The following is a 9,919-nucleotide window of genomic DNA, read 5'->3' on the forward strand; positions in this document are numbered from 1 at the left end:
TGAATTTTTCCGCCCTTAAAAATTCGACGACCTCCGCCGGGTATTTGAACCCGCGTACCACGAGTCATGAGGTGGGAACGTTACCTCTAGACTACGGAGGGCGCTTGCCGGCGAAGTTAGTGCTAACTTTAGCCGATAAAGGATGTCGCGTGGTCAGCGCAACGGATTCCCACGGCCGTTAATTTCGGTTTTCTAGACCGGAGCCGCTATTTCCTTGAAATATCTCCTCGTTTATGCTCACGAGGCTGAGTGGACCCCGTTCCAGACCCACTATTTTTCAGAAAGTCTGGTAGCGCCGGAAATCGAACCCGGGACATCTGGATCTGCTAGTGGGGTGGACTGAGTCCGTGTACTGCGGCCACTTCTGGCCTATTGTACCAGCCCCAGATGGTGAGGGTGATTATGGAGCAGTTGGTGGAATGAAGATTGGAGGGGAAACCGAAGTACTCGGAGAAAACCTGCCCCAGCGCCACTTTGTCCACCACAAATCCCGCTTGACCAGACCCGGGATCGAACCTGGGCCGCCGCGGTGGGAAACCAGCGACTAACCGCTTGAGCTGTGGCGCGGCCTGAGGTTGTGACTTATAGACTACGAATGCAGGCAGCCTATAAGTCGTGTTCAGGATCTCGAGCTCTTTCGCCGACTGCTACAGAGACGGATTTGGTGCTCTCCTCCTGCCCCCCCCCCGTAGGAACATGGCTTAAAAACTGCAATTACAGAAGTTACACCGGGAGAAAAGTTGTATACCAAGTACGTACGTAACCATCTGGAACGAAGAAAGTTGCGCAGCTTTCTAAGTAGAAGACGCAGATAACGAAGTTGGAAATAGCTGTTGAAGGAAGGAATTCGACGTCTTGCTAGTCTTATAATGGGATTTTAACATTTTGCGGCACCCGAACAAGAATACGTAGATCTACCGTTTGTGTGACTCATTGCACTCAACGAAACAAAATAAGATGCTTTGCCAGTCACTGATTTCTTTAGTCAGATTCAGTATAGCTGAAGGATCCAATGCATATCCATGTGTGTCTATAAAAAAGGTAAAGCTGTCCCTGTAACAGGCTGTGGAGGCCCATAGGGTTGTGAGACGTCCAGGCTCCCACATTTTCTCTAGACAGTCGGCTCACAGATGGCGCCAGCCTCCCTTTACCCCGAGGAAGATACCTGGTGCTCATTTGTGTTGGAGGCTGAGTCGACCCCAGGGTCATAGTGCGGCTGGAAAGATTAGGTCAATTGAAAAATCCAATGACCTCATCGGGGATCGACCCCGCGACGTCCTGGCTTGTAGCACAATTCCCCCCCCCCGTGTGCGCGTACGCCACACAGTTTTATGAGGCGAATTGCTGCATGGTTCACATAGAGACTTAAGGGCGGAAAAATTCAGGGAACAAGTCCTCCGGGAGGGACTTTAAGCCGTGGGTCCCGTGTTGTAACTTTACGGCACGTAAAAGAACCTCATATCTCCTAAGGAGGTCACTGAGCCAAATTCAAGGACATTTCCCGCCCAACAGTAGTCTCTAACGCCTCTGATAGATGGGTGAAGCATTATAGATACCGCTAAGCCAGTAGAGGCCGAACTCGCTGGCTTGGTCGGGACTGATGGTAAGCACCAGTATCGGTAGGGTATAGATACTGGTAGAATATCATAGAGGGAAGCACACTGGACCAATACTGGTCTAAGTGCATGGGGAAACCCACCTTCTCCAATTACTAACTAACTAACTAACTACTACTGAAACTGCGAAATCTAAGATACCGTTGATCGGAACACATTATAGTGACTACTGAGCTGTTGGCTAGACAGTCATGATTCGTTTTCCTGCAGGGATTTTTTTCCCCCTTGACCAGTGTGTCCAGGTCGGCTCTGTAGCCCACCCAGCCCCCCTGTTAGTGGTTACCGTAATCTCTTTCCTCTTTCTAAATTTCCCTGGCGTTGAAGTTGGCCACCCATCTTCAGTTAGTGCTGGCGTGGGGAATGCATGGAGCTTCACTCATGTAAGTCTTCATAGCGTATGCTTAATTTAGCACAAGGACAAGTTAACTAGTTAATTTTTTCCGATGTGAAGGTTGGCAGCAACATTTGTAATCGGTATTAAACAGTGTTCATAATTTCCTTATGTTTTGGTTTTACAATTGTTTTACTAGTTCGTTTTTGTTCTTTTTTGGTATAGAACTGAAAACAGCAGAGCATCAAGAAACGTCAACAGCGAGCAAGCAGACGAGTTTATATCTTCTGGATAAGAAACCTGTCCGCGTGTGTGTTCAGTGTATCAGATCGTTCAGCAGGGTGAAGTGACGCCATTAAATTTCATTATAATTTCTATAAATCTGAAATATTTATACGTGTATTATCGCCGAATACTAAAATAAGTAAAGCAGGAATCATCTGTGATATAACTAGTTTTAATTAGTGTTTTGGTGGATTGTTGTTAGATTTATGCAAAATTTTTTTTATTATTTTCTATTTAATAATATTCATTACACCACAGTGTAATTTATGTATCAGGTAGCGATAACAAAGCATTTTATAAAATATAATAAAATCAGTGCTTCGTTAGGTGCTCTGAAATAAGTGACTTTATGATCTAAACGTGTATGTGATATTACTCCCTCCTAAAGCTAAGTGACTGTGATTGGACAGCACGGTGTTACGTAATTGTCGTCGATGCGGGCTACTCCGTCTTCTGTACTTCCAGTTTCGTTATTAGTCATCTTTGTGCCTCTTATTTGCTGACACCTTTGCTGTGGAGGCGTTCTACCCTCCTGCTGGTTATTGTCCCATGTTGAAGGCTATGGTCGCAGGACAGGCAGTGGAAACTCATAATGACATGTATTGCTCTCAATATGACTACTACCACGAATATTACCCTCAGCAACCGGAGCTCTGCCCCGCACATACGCAACTCTGCACCGTCCATGGAGAGTACGGTAAGAAATGTTCACATGTTGTTGCAACTCCATTTCTCACTCCCTAGCACCTTGCACCTGGTACTTCTGCAGAGCCTGACTCTTTCGTTGTAGAACTAGAAGATTCCATACAGCTACTTGGAACATAATCCTCACCCAGGTCTGTTCATGTCCCACCATCTGCCCTTGGCTACAATCCTGAGCCATCCCCAACCACTTCTCTCATCTAGATTTTGTTGTAGAACCTCAAAGTTCTACATCGCTTATGTATAATTTTTGGGGATGTTTCTGATGAACTTGTTTGGATGGATGGATTCTAAAGGGTTCTGTTGATGGTGTATAGCACTCTGGATTACTGTTTTTTTTTTTACTTTGTCCATCATCCGGTGTTGTAAAGAATAGTGGTTGGGGATAGCACTTTCTAACGGGCCCACCCAAGTAGGTGAAGCCGTCACCTGAGGAAGGAAACATCCAGTTTCCGAAACGTCGTATTTTTTAGTGTTATTTATACTACTGGACGATGGACGAAGTCCAAAAACCGAGTAATACCGCTACTTTGGATGAAATATGTACTCAGACAACCTTTTCCCCTAAGATCCATACCTTTATTGTACTTACTGTCCATCTTTCAGTGATTCCCCAACTAGGTGGCGCGCACCGAAATGGTACACAAGAAAAAAAAACTGGGAAGGCCCCAAAACTGAATGACCATCTGGTGAAATTCTGTATAAATTTACTTGCAATAACCGTGAAAATCAGCTGAGTTGGCAGTACTTAATGTAGTCTAACTTTCTCAAGGTAGTCTTAGAATTTAATTGTTGCACATGGTTTGTGTGTGTGTGTGTGTGTGTGTGAAACTGACTCTGTCGCACGGCTTAAATTATACGGTGACAAAGATATGCAAAGCCGATGTGTTGAAACAGTGGTTATTCCAAACTAGTGTGGTTTCAGTTCCTTAGTGAAGCCTGACATAGTAAGACACGCATTGTGCAGTCGTGCAAACATTGATTCGTGTCTTGGAAAGCAATCCAAAAGCGTTCACATAATTTCGATATGTATCGGGCGCAACTAGTTCTACAGTAGTCGGCTCTCAAGCAAAATGGCGGGGAGGGGAAGGGAGGAAAGTGAGAAAACATGAGACGGACTAATGGCATTTGGTTCTACCGTCCACAGTGTAGTTTCAGTGCAGGAAATTTGCACCCAACAACAAAATATCAATCTCTTGCGAATAAACGTTCACAGATTTTTTAAATAAAGCTACTAGAAATGCGTAAACATTCAAACTTTATGAGAACTTGAGCCTCTACCTAGAAAAAAATCACTTATAGCCTCTTTTGATGTCTTATAGTTCATAGCCAAAAGCAAGAAACCTCATATCAACGGAGACAGTATTGCGTCCAGCAGCCACGAAAATGTGAGAAGTTATTCATGGTGAAAAATGTGACGAAGCTCTGAAGGCAATTCCTCTCGAGAATAACAGAATAATGAAACCCACTGACTCAGTGTCGGGAGACATTAAGCCAGGGTTAAACGCAGTCCAGAACTTGCTCCTCAGATCGACGAATCGTCGGATGCTGTTTTCGATGAAGAGTTCATGTTCTGCCTACCGCTTTCAGCAAATTCACAGCGGAAGATACTTCATCGGGACACCGCGTCGCCCTGTGTACTGATGGAGCAGCGGATCGTGTGGGCTACAGAAAGGGCTCTCAAGCTGAACCGGCACAGCAGTTGATCCTCACGTGAACTTTGTACAGTGTATCACTCATGGAGAGACTTCAGCATCGCGTTACGTGGAACCAAAACTGTGCTGCAAGCTACGATGGAAGTTATGGACATTTTAAAAGCTCGCCCATTGAACCTCCTTTGATATTCTACCAGTCGCCATACTCTACCGGTACTGGTGCGTGCTATCAGCCCCGTTCAGCCAACGAGGTCGGCCGTCGGTACCCGATACTTCCCCCATCTACCAGAGGCATTGGAAACTACTTGGGCGGGAAACTTTTTGCCTAATTTTGCTCAGAGGTTTCCTAGAGACATGAGGATCTTTTACGTGCCGTAAATCTACGACAGGGACCCACCGCTGAATTTTTTCCGCCCTTAAAAATTCCACGACCCGTGTATCTTGAGTCATGAGGTGGGAACGTTACCCCTAGACTACGGAGCCGCTATCCTTGGACTAAGGTAGTACGCAGATTTTTACGGGATACTAGATCTCCACGATATCAACACTTCTTAGGTAAGAAGTGGCTTGCTCTTCTATCATATCTGTAGATATGTGTATTTGACTAAATTTCTCTCTGCAAGAACCAAATACATCTGTTTTTCCGATTTCTTTCGAATGTTTTCGGCCGTAATGAAAGAAACTACACTATGGAAGAGTTTTGTGAAAGATGACACCCTAATATGGTGGTGAGCATGAGGGAACTCGTGGAATTTTTAAGGGCGGAAAAATTCAGGGAACAAGTCCTCCGGGAGGGACTTTAAGCCGTGTGTCTCGTGTCGTAGATTTGCGGCACGTAAAAGAACCTCAGGTCTCTAGGAGACCTCTGAGCAAAATTAGGCAAAAAGTTTCCTGCCCAAGTAGTTTCCAATGCCTCTGGTGGATGGGGGAAGCATCAAGGTACCGGGGCCGACCTCGTTGGCTCCACGGGGGCTGATGGCACGCACCGTTACCGGTAGGGTATGGCGACAGTAGAAATTAAAGGGGGACGCACAATGGACCAGTAAAAGTGCATGGGGAAACTCACCCCCTCTCAATAAGAATACGAATGAGGGACTCGTAGAAGAACGAGATTACATATTTGAGGAAATTAAGCATTAAGTTTCGACGCCTGTCAGTAATCCTCACACGAAATTTAAGGTCATGTTCCAGAACGATCTCTTCAGCAATATGAATGGATGTGAAATAGATTTCCAGTCACAGTCGGTGAAAAAAATAACTCACCTTTCTGTGATCCAAGAAATATCTTATGGAACCTTCCTGCAAAATCTTTCAAAATGAAGTTTGTTGCATTGTATCTCACTGAATTCTGGATTTATATGAAAAGAGATCACTTGAAAGTCTCACAACTAGCCACCGAGATTTGCAATGACACGTCTGTGTGAGGAAACATCTCCAACAATGGCAGAAGTTGATTCGAAATATCGTATCCCCTTCAGTCTGAAAGTGACTAGCGAGTTGCCTATCGACGAGTCAGCTGAGGATGGGTCAGTTAATTTCAAACATGCAGGTCCATGCTTCCCAGCGGATCTTTACACTCCTTGTTTCTGTGGTTAGCATAGGCGAAGATAGCATGACTTTCTTGGGAGGGAATCATGATTACGGTAAAACTGCATATAGTGTGCGTGTAATACATATATGCATTTCAGTGGTGGCGCCAGAAAAAGGTTTGGGGACCATTGTTGTAAGTGATCGCTTTGCAAGCCTCTCCCCCCCNCCCCCCCAGAATTATGCATGCGTTTACAGCCTCGTTCGAGCTACTTATTTGACCCATCATAACATTATAGAGTTCAGTAACCGAACAACACTGGATAATGGGCTTAAAACAGTGATTTTGTCATAAAATATCCTAAATTGAAGAATACCGTCTTCTGGGATGTGGCGCCATGTAGATCTTGTGTTACTAACGTTTCGGAGGAACATATCGCCTCAATCTGTAGGGTAGAAAAATCTGCGAGCTGGGCGTTTTTAGACCGGTGACTCAGTCTGCAGCCACGTGCTCTCGCTGGTTTCTCGCTCACGAATTTTTCTACCCCGAAGATGAAGGTGATGCGTTCCTCCGAAACGTCGGTTCACACAATATCTACATGGCGCCACATCCCAGAAGACGGCATTCTTCATAGTCACCGCCGTGAAACCCCCAAATCTTACAGTATCCCAAATTGCTCTCCATTTTCATCCCTCCTGAACAGAAATATTTCCCTTCTTTTTTTTTAAATACTTCTGTTCGGACTGTGGTGTGAAAGACCCTCAAAGCAGCAATCCACATTTCAAACCTAGATCAAGCAGGTGGTAAAAATATCGTTTATATCTTGATGTTCAGTATTTTTGGAAAGTGGACGTGTTGAAAACAGATTTTGGAGTGAGAAAGTTATTATAAATACAGAAACTGATTCATCGTATTTCGGTTTCTACAATTACATTGACTTAAGATTTTTTTATTGGTAGTGGGGTGGGACTAAGTCCCTTTTACTGAGGCCACTTCTGGCCTATTGTACCAGCCCCAGATGATAGGTGAGGGTGATTGTGGAGCAATTGGTGGAAGGAATATTGGCAGGGGAAACGGAAGTACTAGTAGAAAACCTGCCCCAGCGCCACTTTGTCTACCACAAATCCCACTTGACCAGACCCGGGATCGAACCCGGGCCGCCGCGGTGGAAAACCAGCGACTAACCGCTTGAGTTATGGCGCGGCCCCTGACTTAAGATAGTCAGTGTGTTCTACGCATGGTGGGGTGGGGATTAATAAATGAGCTGTCAGAAATCCTTGTATTTTTTTGCAACCCACTTGCATGACTTGATTAAGTCGCAACCATACTTTATTTTCGTTTTAAAAATCAGCCCGTTTACTTTTTTCTGTTACGAGTAATTTATTTCCACGGCGGTACCAGGCATCTGACACTAGCGCCTCCCAGAGGCAGTCGCTTCAGAGATAAACCATTACAGCGCTCATTTTTTTTCTTCACATTATCAAACTCGATCGTAGTTCCGTGTCATTAGACTCTTTAAGTCACCGCTGCAATCTATAGATCGTTGTTAAATAATTTATCCGCCTTCCCCTAAGAAGAGGGATGAAAGTAAGACCACTTAGTTCCCAGTTTTTTTAATTAACCGAACGCGGCCATAGTCACCATTCGGTTCTTAATAACCGTTGTAATGTATCTGTAACCGCAGTAGTTGATAGATCTGCGTTAAGTAACCTAGACTCATGTTATCTTTTCCCAGAAAAATCGTCATACACTGAACTTATTTTTTCCAACTTCCCTATAGATTACTCTAAGTCAGGCATGTCCAGCGCGTCGATTGCGGGACGATTTTTGGTCGATCTCATAGGCCTATAAGGAAATTATGCGTGAAAAGCATGTAAATTCACTTGTAATATGATTATATTCAGATTTTGAAGGGATAATACGTATTAGTCATTCCTATTTTTCTGTACTTAACGAACAAGGTAAGTCTGTACTTTCAGTGTATGTTGCTTTTACAACAGACATCATGTGTCGTGTTATTTTTACCAATATTTTTGCTTAAAGCGAGGTACGACGATAGGAGGGGTGGCGGTAGATCACTGGCAGTTTTGACACTAAAAAGTCGATCACAACCTGTTTGAAGTTGGACATGCCTGCTCTAAGAGGATGGCGAAGATTTTGGTTGACCGTTTGATTTCGTAGAGAACAAACACAAAATAGATGTCTGACGTTCATGCAAACGATCATTCTGAGAATGTGAAATCAATTGGCGTCACAACATTATCATTCAATAAGGCGGAAGGGTGGAGGGAGTGCGTTTCCTTGCGTGACGTCAGCAAAAGAAGGCTGCTAGGGAGAATGGAATGTCGGTTGGGCGCATGGTGGTTCAGTGGGCACAGCAAGTGATTCACTTGTCCTCGGGCTCTAGCCTATCCGTTAAGGTACACACCTACTTGTGGCGGCATACTTGTTGGTACGGGGGCAAAGTACAGTTGCTTCAAAACGATCACACCTGCCTGCTTGTGTCGTCATCTCTTAACGTTGAATGGTTTGGAAGGACAATGGCAATGCAAGATGACTGAACGACCGGGGTTCCGATATTCAGCAGGAGTTGGACTCGTCGCCACCTCGTGGGCTTTGGGGCCCATCCAGCCTCCAATATAATGCCCGTTTCACATATTACGTTTTTATCAAAAACCGACGGCCCAGTTACGATTTATCCAGATTTTTCTGAGAGCGTTGTAAAAGCCTGTTAACTCCACGTAGCAGAATCCTCCCTGTAGAGCTGATTAAAAGAAACTCCGTGGTTTTAGTCCGCAAGCGAACTATACTGATCGAGCGCCCTGTAGAGCTGAAAGAAGAATTTATTTTGTTGAGCTCATCTTTCATTGTCCTTTCTTAGTGGCCAGACTTAGGATCTAACCATCAATATTTGGTTTGGTTTTGTATGTTTAACAGTACATTTCTCTAAGAGTACGGTCTTTCCGGTTGTAGCGCAGTATATTTCGGAGACAGCCCTCTTTCTGTCCAAACTTAACGGCGTTACACAAGCCAGAAGACCGCATTTTTCAGTATCACCGCCGGGACAAATCCACCATCTGAATTTTTTGGACATGTTTTCCCAAAATTTGTTCTAATAATTCAGTTCTTTGCATTATATAACTGCTGATGCAAATTTTGAACTTAATATTCCACTGTCGTTCATTGCCATGCATTTTCTTTGCAACGGAAATAGTCATGCCGTATGTTGAACTGTATTTATAAAGGATCTGAGCTGCTGCTTCAATTTCTGTTTTTTGTTAATGTAAATTTAAAGTTGTCCCTGTGTTTGATTGATTATGCACTACACCATGAAGACGTATGGCGAGTGGATGTATAAATCCACATATTCTTGACCTCGAAACTAGTTGAAGGTGAGTAGTCAGCTTTACACCCCTGCCGCTTTACCCACGGTACCCATTGAATAGGAGGCTGGGTGAGTCCCAGAGGCGGTCTGGACGATATGGAGAGGAGAAAAATCATGCCCCTACCGGAACTCGGAAGGCCGACCCCTCGGCCGTCCACACCGTAGCCAGTTGCATTACCGACCGTGCTATCGCGACATGAATTAGCTTGAAATATATGTTGTAGCAAATTTTAAAATTCCACAATATTCGTAGGTGTATCCTTTATACTTCTTCATAATTTATAAATAGGTAGTAAGAGTATATATATATATATATTTATTTATTTATTTATTTACTTACTGCAATTGGGCTTATGCCCGGCGGCAGTGTTTAGAAAAACGGACATACATTCAACAAAGATACAGCACATACGTCTC

General features: G+C 44.2%; 1 protein-coding gene across 4 annotated transcripts in view; it reads left to right on the top strand.

Annotated features, from left to right (window-relative positions):
- The window catches only part of LOC111871774 (fibronectin type-III domain-containing protein 3a), a 227,393-nt gene that overhangs the window by 132,905 nt on the left and 84,569 nt on the right, over nucleotides 1-9,919 (top strand). The window contains exon 2 of one of the 4 annotated variants that reach the window (XM_023865122.2): nucleotides 2,173-2,929. The exons of the other annotated variants lie outside the window; for them this stretch is intronic. Within the exon in view, the coding sequence (XP_023720890.1) occupies nucleotides 2,782-2,929 (148 nt within the window). The 5' untranslated portion in view covers nucleotides 2,173-2,781. The remainder of the gene's footprint in view (nucleotides 1-2,172; nucleotides 2,930-9,919) is intronic. 4 annotated transcript variants of the gene reach the window in all.

Source organism: Cryptotermes secundus, unplaced genomic scaffold, assembly GCF_002891405.2.
Source record: "Cryptotermes secundus unplaced genomic scaffold, Csec_1.0 scaffold428, whole genome shotgun sequence".
In the NCBI taxonomy this organism is placed as follows: Eukaryota; Metazoa; Arthropoda; class Insecta; order Blattodea; family Kalotermitidae; genus Cryptotermes; species Cryptotermes secundus.